The sequence below is a fragment of the Aythya marila genome, assembly GCF_965140915.1.
Source record: "Aythya marila genome assembly, chromosome: 20".
NCBI classification, from domain to species: domain Eukaryota; kingdom Metazoa; phylum Chordata; class Aves; order Anseriformes; family Anatidae; genus Aythya; species Aythya marila.
In genome coordinates, this window is record NC_139061.1 from 11,538,674 (window position 1) to 11,555,073 (window position 16,400).

At 46.7% G+C, this 16,400-nt stretch overlaps 1 protein-coding gene across 1 annotated transcript in view; it reads left to right on the forward strand.

Annotated features, from left to right (window-relative positions):
- Positions 1-1,978: 1,978 nt before the first annotated feature.
- Positions 1,979-16,400, forward strand: part of WSCD1 (WSC domain containing 1) — a 30,291-nt gene continuing 15,869 nt past the window's right edge. Inside the window, exons 1-4 of the mRNA XM_082776205.1 lie at positions 1,979-2,539; positions 10,686-11,345; positions 14,671-14,785; positions 16,060-16,244. Coding sequence (XP_082632331.1) covers positions 10,925-11,345; positions 14,671-14,785; positions 16,060-16,244 — 721 coding nt within the window. The 5' untranslated portion in view covers positions 1,979-2,539; positions 10,686-10,924. The remainder of the gene's footprint in view (positions 2,540-10,685; positions 11,346-14,670; positions 14,786-16,059; positions 16,245-16,400) is intronic.

Genomic DNA, 16,400 nt, shown 5'->3' on the forward strand with positions numbered 1-16,400 from the left:
TCCCTGATGCTCCACTGCAGTGACTCTAGGGGAGACGAGTGGTACCACCCGCCCTGGGTTACAGCTCTACCTTCCGTGGCTTTCCTTGAAGATCATAAAACAATGGTGCAGGTTTGGGTCTCAAACTAGCACAGCACTGCTGTTTGCAGCTCAAGGTCGGCTCAATGCCATTGCCTCAAGGCATGTGTCATGCTGCTGATACTCCATAGTGCAAATCTGGGGTTTGGAACATTTTATGGCATCGTTTCATTTGTAATGGTCATGTTGAACTTAATTTCCTGCCACTGTTTCACCTGGGCAGGTTCCTGTAGTCCTATCGATTTAGGCCTCAACCCAACATAACATTTAAAAATATTATTACATTAAGCATTTGATTAATTTTATTTCTGTAAAATTAAATTAATTTCAGACTTTTGCAAGCTTAAAGTTGTATACACAATTTAAAGGTTGGATGGGTTGCAGTGTTACATTGCTAAATCCTGGGGTTCTCTGTTATTCATAATTCAAAAAAAATCACTGTACAATTCAACTCCTATCAACATATTAAGTCCCAGAAAATGTTTGCTAAGAGCAAAACTATTTTAGCTATTCATTTTCACATCTTATCAAGTCTGAAGGATCATCAGATTTATGTGAATGCTGTAACAGCTTGAAACTCTTTATATTTCATTCCTGAATTTCTGTATATGACAACTATTTGCAACTACTACAAATCTGTTCACAGAAGCATCTTCTGTCAGCAACTGGCATTTTTTCTCCATAGGCAAAGACAGGCATAGCTTGTGGTCAAACGCATTCGCAGTTTCCAGTGCACCTTACATTGTTAAATTCTATCGCGAGCCCTACTGCATGATGCGCAGGCAGGCACACAAGGGGCACGCAGGGCAGGGCTGCGTGCGCGGTGCAAGGCACCGTGCGGCTTCCCAGGTTCTGCTGGCGCCTTGTAGACAGAGCTGGGAAGAGACCCCCATGGCCCGGGTGTGCCCGAGGTGCTGGTCCCTGCCTCACCACTCCCCTCGCTGCCCAGGAGCAATGGGAATAGCGCGGCACAAAGCGCCCCGCTCGCTGTGTGCAGAGGTGATGCTCAGGACAGCGGCAGCACCTGGTGCTGGGCCCATGGCAGCACCTGGGGCTTTGCTCCTGCTGCCAGGCGTGGGCTCTGGTGCTGTCCCAGCTGAGTGACCGCCACCTGGTGCTAAGCCACATCCAGAGGGGATTTCTGTATTTCTGAGGGTGTCACAGATCTGACCCTCAAAAAAAAAAAAAAAAAAAAAAAAAAAAAAAAAAAGCACATCAGAAGTGCAAATTCCTTCCTCCACTACAAGTGCAGATTATTTTCCCACATTCTGTAGCCAGAAATAGAAGTTCCTGCATTTGTTTGCTTTTAAAGGAAAATAAGACAAGACATCCTTCAAAAAAGGAAAGAAAGAAAAGTAATCTGACCAACTCCACTAGCCACTGGTCACTGAAATTCTCAGGCTGGTCGGACAGCTAAGAACTGTGCAGCATGCTGATGTGAAACAGCAGCAGCCCCCACAAGGCATCTGAACTCCCTCTTCCCTCGCAGATCCCAACAAAGCAGAGTGCCGGCATTCAGTGTGGCACGACTGACCTAACCACAGGAAGTAAACCGTGGTCCAGATAACTGCATCCGAATTTAGCTTGGAGACACGGATCTCCACAGGTCTGATTTAAATATGCAAAGACTATGAGGTGCTTCAAAAGCCACATGCAGTTAAGTGCAGTAAGTGTGTAGCCTACTGCCATTTAAGTGCAGATGCTTTAACAATAATTATAAAATGATAGATCTTCCTGCGAACCAGCAGCAGAAAAGAGTCTGTCCTTGCAGTGAAGGCGGCAGATGAGCCAGTCCTAAGGACAGCGCGCAATCCGCCGCTCTGCTCTCACGCTTAGGAATCATTTGCTTCTCTCCACCTGTGCCCAGCCTGCCGCCCCGCTGCCTGAAGCCCCCAGCCGGGGCCGGGAGCTGCCGGGACGGGTTGCCCGCCCCCCCCCGGCCTGGGGGAAGGGGCCTGGGGCTCGGTAGGGGCTGCCCCTAGTGGGAAGAGGCACGGAGGAACAAAACCAGTTCCGATCCGTTCAGCCGATCGTATTCGGTCCACGCTGCCGCCACTTAGCGATCTGCCCATGCAGCCATCCGCGCATTCAGGCAGACGCACGGACGGATTTTGCGGGTAGAGCTGCAAGCGCCCGTAGCGGCCAAAGCCTGCAAAGCTCCTCTGCGAAGCAGGCGTAGGAGAGAGGCTGCTTCCCGAAGAGCGGAGGAAGGCAGCCCTACGAAAGGCCAGGGGCCGGCTGCGGCTGGCGGCCCCGGCCCGGCCGCGGGGGAGCCCCCCGGGAGCCCCGAGCCCGGCGGGGCCGCGGGGCAGGAGCGGGGCCGGGCTCGGCGGCGGGGTCCGCGCCGAGGGCAGCGCAGGGCTCAGCCGCCTCTCGGGCGTGTTCCGGCTCCTTGCGATTCCACCGGGTCGGCTGGGACTTTGCCTCACTACACCGGGAGTTCCTTGACCGCTAAAGAAAGGTGAGGCTTTTTTTCCCCCTCTTTTTCTTACCCAGTTACGTTATCTGCTCCTGCGAGCTGTTTGTCTGCTGGCCTTGATGCGAGTAATAACCGGACAACTTTTCGCAGATGCTGGGGTATTAACATACAGTCTGAATGGCTGCCTGATCTGTTACATTTATCCGTGCCATCTAAGAACACGAGGCTTGGCTGCGTTATTTATGAAGACTGCAGTTTACTGTCGAGATGCCCTTTTCCGAGCATCCACAAAATACTGGACTTGAAAAGTAGGAATGGATGATGCAAGTGTGTGTTTGTGTCACAGAGCCTGGCGAAGCAGACTGGAAGGCTCTGTTTCTCTAAACAGTTTCTGAAGCATCATTGTGCTAAATAGACTAAGGATTTTTAGTGGGTGGATGTTGCAGGGATTTGGGGCTGTTTATGAAAGACACCTAAATACCAATGTTCTAATTACAGATCTGCATGTTATTTTAATTTCAATAGATTACATTGCCTGCAGGCTAAGATCTCTAGCTACGATAGGATAAGGCAAAAAAAAATACACAGTGCATTTTTTTATAACAAGCTCTTGGAAAACTTCAACCTATAGCCACAGAACCATATTGTCTGGTTGTTGTTGTTTGTTTTTAATTGTGCACACAGCATCATCTGCTGGGTGTTTGAGCTCTTAATACCAAAGGAATGTACATTATACATGTATGGTTTATTATTGTTCAAAATACTTTCTAGGTTCAAGAATACTGTTTGCTGACCAGGCTCAGATTGTCAGTGAATGATTCCAGTAGACAGTATGTGCTTGTGGTTATCTTTTGAGTACACATCCCTTTATGTACAAAATACATACACACATACATGTGTATGTACGTACAAATAAAATGCAAGCTTTTATATATTTATATTTGCTTCTTGTCCATACTGGCATGGAATCGCTCCTCCTGATTTACTATTTTATCATTGACCTAGGTAAAAGTATTAGACTCTCAGAAAAAATACTGTATCGCCGTGATGTGCTTTCTGTTACAAGCTGTCACTGGAGTACTTTCCAAGTCAGTGCTGTCTCACAACAAACGTTCCTGGACCAGCTGCCTCCTGCAGGCCCTTCTGCATCCCTCTCCATAGTGTTCATAGTCTTCATAGTGTTCATCAATGTTATTTTCTAGATTTACACCTAGATATGCTAGCAAACTGGTCTTGAACAAGTGGCGTATCTAGTAAAAGAGATGCAGTGACCAAATTTGCACAAGTTAGCACTGACAACCCAGCACACTCAGGCTGCAGCTCTGTTCTGTGATATCACCTTTCATTTCCAAAGCTGAAGTATCTATCAGCTTTAGAACACCTCCTATATTGTACAGGCTGCTGTGTGCAGTGGATACTATGTTGGTGTGTATGTTTTCAACATGATTTGACTATGGTTTACAAACTATACATTTTTTCTCCACCCCCCTGCAATTTCTACATAAATATTTTTTTCTGCTTGATCACAGTCATCATTATTTAACAGTTTTAACACCGTATCAGCATCAAAGTCAACTTTGCAATCTGATAAATCATGTAGAAGCACATGTGTAGGAAAAAAGAACAGATGAGGGAGGAAAGAGTAAACTTGCTAGAAAGCCCTCTCAAGCTGCAATGTTTGCCACTACACCCTGTGGAGAAACTGTGGTGCTTCTTCCTTGCTTCCAGTTTGTTGACAGACCTTATGTTGTGCTTGAAGTAATGCTCAAGAAGCATTGTGTCTGCAGAGAGCTTGTCACAGAAGGGGCATGTGGATACAGGGTCAGCATGGATCCACCCTCCAGCAAGTAAAACTTCCTGAGTTGGAAGAAGCTCATTGCTTCTGAAAGCCCAGATATCAAGGCCAGATCTCTCGTTAGGGAAGATGTCATGCCACATGAGAGCGTCAGTGGTCAGCACAGGCTGAAGGTCCCTTCACCTGTGTTCTTGTATTTGTGGTTTCTTTATTTATTTTTAATAAAAGGAGTTAAATTCCTTTAAAATATGATATGCTGCCTGAAAGTTAACTTGGAAAAACCTCATTGGTTGCCTCTTTAATTTACTGAAAATCCCAAGAGGATGAGCTTCATTTTGATGGGAAAGGGTGGGAGGGGTAGTATGCAGAAATATTTAAAAGCCAAATTATGCTCTAAGTCAGACAATTGGCAGCGACTTGGGAAGAGATGTGGAAGAAACCCTTTCACAGCATTTCATACAAGCCCTCAGCAAGTCCCACAGAAGCAGACCGAATGACTTGGTGGGTTTCACATGAACGGCGATGCAGGATGTGCATTGGCCCTGGCTCATCTTCAGCCGCACATGTCTGAGACATCCTGCCTTGGAACAAAAGAAAAAAAGCCGCCCCAGTTTCCCACCTGTATGGGCAGGAGGGCAGAAATGAGAAGGACTGAGGAGCAGCCACAGCGGGGTGAGTGGGGTGCATGGGAGCAGTGGCATGGTGCCTGCATGCTACCCTGTGGGACGGGGATGCGTCCTCAGCAGTCGCTGTCCAGGTGCCGTGCATTTGGCCTGGCAGAGGTCCCTGGCCAGGGGTCCAGCCTCACGGGAGCAAGGCCAAGGCATGGCACCCTCTGCTCTGCACAGTGCCTGTCCCTTTCCACAGCAGCACTGTGGTGTCCTCTCCTTTGCATGGCTCCAACGACCCTGAAAAGGATTGTTCCCATGCTGCTGGGCAGTTACATCCCTAAACTGCAATTTTTGAGTTAGAGAAGCATCCTCAAGATTCAGCTTGCTTTCCTTCAACATGATTGTGCAAGATTGGACCCAACCCTAGAGCCCAGTCAGCCACAAGTCCTCCACAAGCAGTTCAGCCCACAGCCCTGCTCCCCCACCAGCTGGTGGCCAAGCTTCCTCTGGTCGTGGTGCAGACGCACGAGGCTGGGCAGCCAGACCGGGGTTTCCCCAGGCTAGTGGCAAGCATACCTGCGTGGCCCTGTGGAGCTGGGACGGGTGTGCCCACCTGCACTAGGGCTGGGTGTTGCTGCCTCTTCGTCTAAAGCCACAGGGCGGATTACTGGATTCCGGATGATGCTGATCTGAGCAAGGCTTTGTAACTGCCAGAAAGATCAATGATCAGTTTATGTACTCCACAGACCTTATCTCATAGAAAAGAATGTTTTTAAATTGGGAAAGTAAAAAAATAATATTACAGTAAGGTTTCATTGAAAAAAAATCCTTTTTTTTTTTTTTTTTCTTTTGTGTGTGTGAAAGAATAACTTTAGAAGGGTGCTGGAATTCAGAAATTACCTGTTTTTGTTTCACTTGCATAAATTTCTAAGTTACATTGTTAAGTTAGTGAGATGATGCTGCATGACACTACCTAAAGGAGCTAGAAAAACTAACAATGGACCTGAGCCAAAATCCATCAACATCAAAGTATATCTTGATCTGATTGTATTTTGGCTTAAGACAGCAGACAGGACATGTCTTCTCAGCCTTACTTTCAACATGTGCTGCTTTATACACAGCTTAATTTTGCTCTCATACCCTGTGATTCTGAAACTGGGATAATGTGGCATTTATCTGCTGAGACCATTCAAGGTACAGGGTGTAGACTGTAGATAACTCACCTTTGGCTTCTTTTCTAACCACTTCCCCAGAACCTGAGATGGCGTTGGCCATGCACAGAAGTACCACTGTGATAAGCACTTGCTGCCTGCCTGATGGGGACCAGCACTGGCAGACACTGAGGGTGCCTTTAGCTTTAGGAATAACGAAAACTGCGAATTTTTGACAGGATCCCAATTTTCAAATCATGCCTTCTTGAATATTTTTCTTCCTGCCCTACATACGTGAATTTGTGAAGTATGATGTTGGCCTTGACTTTCCAAACAGAGCCTCCAGAAAATGGCATGCAAAGTCACCAGGCGAGGGTAAATGTCCAGAGTAAGCTGCAGTGAGCAGCAGACACAGCCACCTCCCTTCTGCCTCCCTGGCACCCACCAGATTTAGAGGAATCTTTCTGTTAAGTTGCTGGCTGTCCCAGAGACAGTGAAAGTAGTCAGAGCATTGCCCGTGTTAGGAAACGGATCAGAACAAATACATATTTGGACATTCTGGAATTTGGGGTTAGAGGCATCTTTCAGCTCTGCATTTAGTCCTGCTGGTAAAAACAGCATTGCAAGGTTTCCTCACAGGGTATTTCTAGCTGTGCCATAAACAGAAATACTAGAGATCTCACAGAAAAACGTAAATGATATTCTTTCTAATGATGTTTTCAGGCAAAAATTTCTAGGCACAAATAGCTAAAACCCACCGTTCAAACAAATGAATGGTTATCTGACTTCCATACAGTTAAAAAATCACCTGTGGCTAGTAAAGTAAATAAATTAATATTTTATAAAATAAGATCACTCAATGCTTCTCTGAACTCCATCAGATTCTTGCCCTCAATAATTTATGGAAGTGAGCTACCACAAGTAATTATCCATTTCACAAACAGGCATCACCTCATTGTGAGCCACGCCACTTCAGCAGTGGCGGAGGGCACCCTTCCCTCACTACAGGCAGAGCACCCAAAATACCGTCCAAAGCAGCGCTCACTGCCTCCACAGCTGAACCACCAACCCTAGCCACAGCTCATTATCTTCCATTTTCCCATTGCAGTGTTAACCCTTCCATTTCTCTCTTCACCTACAGGTCTTTTCTGCTGTAAAACGGTTCTCATTATCCAGCTCAAAGTCCTTCCTATAATCATTTCATGATTGTACTGACTTTAGCTTAACTGTCAATTAATGTGGTCCTCAAAAACCCTTTGGCTATGAGAACTGATAAATAGGAATAGAAGACTCTACTTCTCTTCCATTTTACTTCATTCATTTTACGTGAAACTTGTATAAAGAGGAAATATGATACATTTTCTATAACCAGATACTACTTCATGTCCTCCTTACTCTTTCCTTTTTAATCTCATCATCAAAAGTGATGCACTCGAATTCTTTCAGGCATACTCTGATGATACTGCAGTACGTAGTTTATGGAAAAATCAAATTACTTTTTTTTTTTTTTTTAAATGTCAGCAGCACTCTGATATTTCACCACTAAAAAGCAACATTTAATTTTTGAGTTGTACATTTGCAGCAGTTGCTGTGGGTGGAGAGTCTGCTTATTTATTTCGTTGGGTTTTACTACAATGTACTGTCATGGCAACTGTAGTGAGGGCGAATGCATCTGGAGGTAATTTATATATGTCATATTGACTGCAGTAAAATTGGCTTGTACCATTTAAACTTTTTCAACCACTGGGCAAAGGCAGAGTTAGCCTTTTGAGACCCAGAGGCAGTTTCTCCTTAGAAAGTAAATAAATAAATAACCCTTCCTTTCAGGCAGATCAGCAGGAGCTATGCCAAACGTTTCTTGGTGCCTGGATACAGAACTTGCTTCATGCTTTAGTTCGGTCCGACAACCCGGGCAGTCACCCAGTGATGCTGATGTGCAGCGGGACGCCAGCCCTGTGGTCACACAAGGCGGTGCTGGGGCGGCGTTGGCTGGATCCTGCCTGGGCACTGGGATGCAGTGTCTCAATGGCAGTGCGGCATCCTGCCCCGGCGAAGCAGATCCCCTCCTGACGGGGATGATGCAGCTTCAAGCTGCTTCAGCTGTGCATCATTGTGAACATGGAGAAACTGGACTGGAATCAGCTGAAAGACTGGGGTGCGCAGTGGTGATAAAAGGGTCTAAATCAGGCTGCTGATGCAGTTTCAGGCATAACACTGACACCTCCACTGCACAGCTCTGATGGTTCTTCTCCAGCCAAGCTGCTGGTCTTAGACAAAATTTGTCCTGCTGCTACAGCACTTCCTTTCTAATGCAAATGACTTAGGCACACTTGGGAACCTTGGCTGTAAGCATTTCTTGATGTTGTAACTCAATCACATTATGAACAAACCAGAAAAGCTAAGAAATACAGAATTACGATTGGGCAAAGATGATTGAAACTTTGTTAACTTTATTTACCCTCATCTTACTGCTAGGGGAAAAAAACCTTCTGAATACCTGCACGACTGCAGCCATCATTAATTCCCCAATGAAACTTTGCAGCACCACTTGATTAAGAGGCACCATACTTCTGCATTGTAGATGGCAAAACAAGAAGAGTGTGCTCAGCCGCCAGCCACCAAGGCATGCAGCTGCCTCCTCCACTGGCCAAGCCTTACCTCGAAGCACTGTATGCTTCCAGGAACACCATAATTTCCCATCAGAATTTCAAATGGCTGATACACGCACCCATCTTTCTTTTAGATTAGACAGGTTCTACTGGGAGTAGCTCTAAAGCTTCCAGTAGCCCTGTGTTAGGAGCGACTAGTGAATCAAATGGTACCTGTGCTGATAGATACTACTTCTTCAGATAAATTAGCACGGTAACAATCTGCAGTGTGTAATTATAGCTAATTTTCTGTTCATCTGTCTAGGTACTCCTGACCCTTTAACTGTAATTCCTGAGCACTCACAACGTTGATCAGAGATTTTCAATAATTTAAATCTAAGGGTCAGCTCTTCAGCTAGTGTAAATCAATTCATTTTCTTTGGCTTTGGAGCTGATCAGAAGGGAGTTGTGGTAACTTTTACAGTGGAGAAAATGATCTTAATTTATTAAAGCACACTACTGCCACACAGCCTTTGGTACTGCTTCTTTCCTAGAGTTCATCAGCTGCTGATAGACCCACAGGTGTGGTGGATGGAGAATAAGTCCTTGTCAGACCAAGCTCTTGGAGAAAGTGTAGAAACAGAGATAAAGACATCCAATATTTTTTGATACTACATTTGAGACCAGTATAAAGCAGCAACAACAAAAAAAAGGAACCTCAATCAGGTCCTTAAGACCACCCGAACTGCAAACTGCCTTGTGCCAAATCCACTTAGCAATCAATGCTGAAAGGTCACACAAAAAGAATTCAGGCTCAACTGACAAAAGATTCAGCTGGGCTTTAATGTATTTTTGGCCTAGAAGTTTCTGAGCTTTGTTTCTGATTGCTGCTTAAGAGAGAAAGAAATGGTGTAACTAAATGAAAAAGGAAATGAGTGCAGACTTTTAATTGGTGCCATCTATTTAAGAAAGAGGTGTAAGTGACTATCAACAAAATAATAAATCACACATGGAAACGAGGAACACAGAGAACAGATATTTCTTTGCCAGGACTGGGAATTTCAAGAGTGTGCCCCAACTGCAAGTTAAGCAAAAGCCATAATATTTTCTTTTCTGGAAAACATTGCATCTTTTCTCAATGCTTGCCTGGCTCCACAGAGAAGTGATTGACTGGGAAAATAGGAACTTATGGGGAGATGCCAGATTGTATTTATTACAGGAGGTCAAAGGTTCCCTAGAGCACAAAGGATCTTTTCTTACCCAGACAATCCCATCATGGTACACATCAGCAGAACTAAAGCCTGCAAAGCTCAGAAACAGCCAGGACTATTTGGTGATACTTGAAATTATTTTTTTTTTTTTTCCAGACATTCACTGATTTTTTTTCTCTATGCACATCTACATATCAATATTTGTTAATAGAAATTACTTTAAACACAGCAGAATCTCTGTGGTTTCTTTTAAAGTGATGTGCACAGTACCTCACACAGGGGTGCATGTAAGTGCAGAACCACAGATAGCCTTCCAACACAATGACTGACTTTACTGTGCTGCAAAGAGATTAATAATTATCTTATCTATTGTGAGTTGATGCAATTGCCCCCCCCCCCCCCCATTCCTTCTGTTCTGCATTTGTAGCCTAGCTACTGTTCAACTGAAAAGAAAGAATTTGATAATACTTCCCTAAAAAGATGTCTATACTGTGGCGGCCTGTTCCAGTCACTGACAAAGAATGGAGATGTTGGCAATTGACAAAAGAAAATAAAGAACTTTTTTTCCAAACCCCCAAGAGAAATAGCCTCATTATAAAGGCATTTCTTGCACATTTCTAGTTAAAAAAAAAAAAAAAAAGTAATGCTGAAGAGCTGAAGCTACCTTCTGCTTAATCAATTATTCTCACAGGATTATTGTCATTAAAGTGCACAATTATAAACAGCAGATGGAGAAATGCTCAGCTGAAGAAAAAGGCACGGGGGGAAGGAAGTCGCCCTGAAGACCAGCATTTTCTGCACGGCGCTGACCCTCTTCCCCTTGATGTTGCAGGTGTGGGCGCCAGCCATGGGCAGCTGGGCGATGGCACCAGCCCGGGGCTGCGCCCAGCCCGTCGGCTGCCTGGGAGCCTGATGGCCACAAGGGTCCGGCCATCGGTGGCCGGAGAGGAGACCACACATCTGGAGACGGCACCGAAGTGATGGGCTGAACTTACGGGAGGAACCAGCACCCATCCAGGCGGGGGTCTGGGGGCCCACTGGGAAGCGTGAAGGGCCCATTTCAGTAAGGGCATGGCCAAAGCTTTCTTCAGGCTACAGAAGTTTCTTCGGCGGACCCAATTTCTGCTCTTTTTCCTGACAGCTGCTTACCTCATGGCCGGCAGCCTCCTGCTGCTGCAGCGGACCCGCCTGGTGGTCCAGCAGGGGCCACGCGGGACCTCGGCCGGCCAGGCCCTGCTGGTGCCAGAGGCGGTGCCGGGGGCTGGGCTGGCAGAGCCTCGGGGGGCACAGAGCCCCAGTCCCAGGCTGCTGGCGGGCACGGCTGCACTGCGGGAGCTGGCGCCGTCCCAGCGGCACGGCCCGCACTGGCTCATGGCCCGCAACTCGGAGCTGAGGCAGCTGCGAAGAAGGTGGTTCCACAGGTTCATCAGCGATCAGGAGCCCATGCAAACAGCAGGACTCAAAGCAATGAAGCGTACTGCTGAACACAAAGGTAAGGGATCTGCCCTCTGGCTCATTTTCTGGCATGCATGTAAACCACCTCCTTCCAGGTCTGTTCCAGGCACAAACTAACGAGCATCACAAAGTCTGCCTGTGGAAATGCCTTCCTTCTGGCTCAGCACCACTTTCAAACTAATTCTAAAATGCATACACAGTCCAGAGTAATGTTCTGATGTCCCCAGTCATGCTGAGCTGTAGCTTCCTCCAAAAATATATTCCTGTTGATTGAATTGATGCCTAGACAGTGAAATTTGCTTCCTTGATTTAAATGGTTTCCTCTTCAAGCAGGCAGAGATGAATGCTGTTTAACAATAATTATCTTTCTCAGAACAGAGAAAATTTTTAAAGTGAGCTTTTTTTTTTTTTTTAATTACATGTCCAAAACCATGCAAGAGGCATGTATTTACTTGTGCAAAAAGCATACCTGGAGGCAAAGAACCAGGAGCGCGAAGCTGGGGTGTCTCAGGGAACCCCACTGCATTTCCTAGCTTGCCCTGAGCACACCACCAGGGTGCTCAGAGTTCAATGGCAGCACAAAAGCGAGGCGCAGCCACCCCGAGCTGACGCCATCAATGGCACCAACCCAAGCCCAGGGTGGGGGCATAGGAGGCTGTGGGGAGCCTGGTGCCGCTCCCATTGGGGTATCTGACCGTGCACCACTGGTGCAGCCTCGCCTCCAGCAGATACACCTGGTGCCGGCCACCACCTACTTTAAGGGGCCCTTCACAGCCCTGCAAGGCTGTGCAATGACAGTGTGCCCGGTTCTCTTCTCACTGACTGTGGCTGCTCTCGTGCCGCTTGGGGCTCGGATTATTTTTTCTGTGGTTAATGTAACAGTAGACAAAAAGTAGAGAAACACAGTGTGTGTTTATGAGCTACTCTAATACGAGGCTGAGCATGAACCTGTTCTTCCACAGATTTCATGAATAACTTTTAAAGCTTCAATTAAAAACAAAAGGATTAATTTTCAAAATTATCCATAAAATTAGTTAAGGCTAGTGCCCATATCAGTCATTAAGCTAGTGCCTTGCTCAAGTTCTAATTGCTGACTGAAAGGGAGCCAGAAGGACTATTTATTGCTACAAGCCATTGAGTTATGTTGATTCAAATATGCATCATTTGAATATCTGACTGAACATGAAGTGACATTATTAATAACAGTATTGTTAACAAGCATTGGAAAGCCTTTGGAAATTAGGATCAATTAAAATTTTAACTTCCTGCATAGAGCATGTTATCTTCCTCCCCTCACTTCTCCCAGTAAACTTACAGGCTTGTTATTTCATTATGGATCCCTTCCAAGATATAATGAACTCCTCTGCGACTGTAGCACTTGTTAAAGTTCCAGCATTGCCCTACGATTCATGCCTTGCAAGGCAGCGGGGTGAGCAAGGCAGTGCTTATGATGGAAGTTGTGCTTGGCACTGCTCCTCAGCACTGTGCTGGTACCACGGGACTCCCAGTGGGCCACTTCCACACAGGTACAGTGGCCAGCCCTGGGCACAGACTCTAACCCAAAACAGAAATGACCACATCTGCTCCAGCACTCTGTATCACCTCCAGTTCCCTTTGCCTTGCCCCATGCTCACCCAGCATCCAGTGACCTTGACCGAGAAAATTCAACTTTTTATTTTTCTTTACTTTAAGCTATTTTGCTTGCTTACTTCAAAAATTGCTTAGGGCAGGGATCACATTGTACCCTGCCAGGGCAACTGGCAAATACAGTGGCAAATAGCAGTGCAACAAGTACCAGTAAAACAACAAAAAGTAGCACTTCATTAGGTAAAAAAAAAAAAAAAAAAAAAAAAAAAGAATAATTCTGTTAAGAATGGTCCAGCTAGTGGGGCATTTTATGTTGTTTCTCCTGACCTGGTTAGAAGCAGCTATGCCATTGCAGAGGATGGCAGAGGTGGCAGGACCACCGGTTCTGGTCACAGAACCACTGATGTGATGCTTGGCTCTAAGACTGCGAGCTGACAGCAGCAGGTGAGGGATGCAGGCAGAGGAGGGATGTCCTGTGCCAGCTGGTGTGCCCCTGCCCCTGGGTCAGGCATCCTGGCCCCATGCACTGAGTTTTCATCTATTGCTGGTCTGAATCAACATCCCCAAACCACAAGTCTCCAGTAAAGTACAGAGCATCCTCATTGCAGGTGTATAACTCCCATCTCGTTAACAGAGTACTGTGGGTGTATATTCACAGCTTGTGAATTTTCTAATTGCATGTTTGCAAATTACCAACGTGCTGTTCTCTGAATCCACTGTTGTGTTTGTAATGTTTAAATGTCTTTTTTTTCTTTGTTTTTATTTTTTTTTCTAGCTGCAAAATCTCTCTTAGAATGGCTTGAACTTTCTTTTTCTTGTGAATTATTTTATTCTTAATATAATGCTTTTTAATTTCAGTTTTAATTGTATATTCTCTTCCTGCGCACAGCTGACATTATTTAATTTCCCAGCATTGTTACTTTAATATTGCTACTTCCAAAATCAAATTTCCCTTTTCCTTCATATTTTAATGGTAACATGCACTTATATACACAAAATCGCTGTATAACAGTGGGCTGCTACATTGTCCTTCCAATCATATACTAAAAAAAAAAAAAAAAAGGCTAGGTTTTTATTGTGTTTTGTTCAAGAGAAAAAAAAAAAAGAGGCTTAACATGGATGCAGTCTAACAGAAATACTTATCTTTCATATGCTAACTAAAGCAAGGCATATTCTAAAATACTCACTTGCACCAGAGAGAAAGAGATAGTTTAATGCAATAGGTAGACAGTGCTGCCTAGTTAAGGATGAAGTTATCTTTCCATTATAGCTTTAATATAACTCTACATACCCAAAGGAAATTGATTTTCTTAACAATTTTCTTGCACTATCTTATTCTCAACTTGAGATTTTCAAGGAAACCTGGGAGAAACGCATCAAGATTCCCCCAAGTTTCTTTTTAAAAGATTGCCTTCACTGTTCCTGCACAAACTGGCCATGTTTTACCCCCGGAGGGAGGGAGCCTAGCAGCTGGCAGCTGCCCGTGGGTGCTAGGACCAGTGAAGGCTTCCCAGTGTGCTGTCAGCACCTTGCCCAGGGAGAAGCCTGGCTTCCTGGCCCTTCCTTTCCATCGCTCATCCCAGCTTGCCCTTCTCTAGCACATACACATATTCAATACCAGCAGACAGGTCAACAGAGCGGTCAGGGCTCCAGACATGTTGCAGCTCGATCAAACACAGCCTTGTTTGCGATTTATGGCTGTGAATCACCACCAGAAGTCTCCCCTCTCCTGGAGCCTGTGCACATTTCCTGACTCTGGTCTTACATGCACATAGGTACCTACATGGGATGCTTCAGTGATGATTCGAGGGAAAGGACACTGAAGGGTGCTGTGTTTTATGACTTAAGAAAAATGACAGTATCTCACTGTCAGGAAGCTTGTGCTGAGAGGTAAGTGATATCTTTTTACTGCAACTTTTTTCTGACACTGAGCAAGGATGAATTTGAAATGGAAATGCGTGCATATATTAAACATACAGCATCTGTGAAAACTGTGATTATCTCATACCTTCAGGCATGGAGCAGTTCTGCTACCTTGCTTCAAGTAGACTGTTTCACTGCTGCCTATCTATTGCTTTTTATTATAGCATGACTATTTAAATATATTTTCTGCTGTTCTGGTCAAAAATTGGTGTTTTGTTAGACAGTTGTTAGCTATTACCCTTGGCCCCTGGTCTGAACCATAACCCTGGGAGCAGTGCGGCATTCCCAAGGGCAGGACTGCACAGAGGAGCAGGCTTGCGGCTGCACGTGTGGCCACCCCCAGCAGTGGGGCTCACCAGGGCGGAGCCCGTTGGCCATGGACCCATGCTGGTGCTCAGGGCACAGCCACCTGAATACTCTTTGCATGAAAACGTCTTCCTGTCACTCCCAAGCATGAGAGAAAGCAGAAGTAACACCACAATTCCGAGCTATTTCTGTGAACATTCCCTCCTCTGCAAGACAATGCAGTGTCCATGCAGCCTGCTGCTCTGGGGGGCTTCACCACAGCTTCACACCCCCGTCCCCCCCGACCTTGGGTCTCCCCATGCCAGCCCCTCAGCAGCAGCCACCCGGAGCTGTCCTGCGATGCTGGGGGCAGGCCCCAGCTGACCCCCCACACGGGGCAGGGGGTGGTGGGCAGCAGCTGCTACTGGGGTCAGGGCGGGTGGGAGGCAGCCCATGGCCTGACCACCCCAAGAGAAGCAGTGAACCGCCATGCCGTGCCTTCACTCTCAGCACTTGAAAACAGCCCAACGTATCCAAAGTGCCCACATTTAAATGCTGGTTAGTGGAACCTCTGAAATGGGCCTTTCTTCTCTGCCACTCTAAATGGTCCTAAATATTTCTGGCAAAAGCCCCAAGTGCTGGCTTGGGGTAGGGCTGGCTGTCACCTCTGCAGTGCCAAATTGTCACTGCCACAGGAGCCAGGGCTGCCACCTGGGTGCCCACGCCACCCGGTGAAACTGAGGGTGAGGCCACCCTGGGGCACGGCCTGGCTCCCTTTGCCCACCGTTGCTCCCTGCCCATCACCCATGGCACAGGCTCCTTGCTGCTGAGCCCCAGGGGCCAGCTGTACCTCTGGAGCAGCGGCAGGCAGAACACCTGGAGGGGATCTCACATTTGTTAGGTAGGAGACAGCCCGGGGCACCCATGCTGACTGTGTCTCATTCTGCCACCCACAGGGCCTACACCTACGCAGGCCTGGCGTATGGAGCAGAGTGCTACTGCGGGAACAAGCTCCCAGTCACTGCCTCCAGGCCTGAGGAGTGCAACAGCGAGTGCAAGGGCGAGAAGGGCTCCATCTGTGGCGGGGTGAACCGGCTGTCTGTCTACAGGGTGGAGGAGCTGTGGGCAGCAGCACCACGACGTAAGTGGGCGGTGGCTGCTCTTGGGTGGTGATGCTGGCACTGCAGCTGGAGCGAGCATGATGTCCTGGGCTCGTCTCGTTCCACTTGCCACCAGCGCCAGAAGCAGCAGAGGATGAAGGTACCTGCTGGGCACGGTGCCTGCTTGCTGTTGGCCC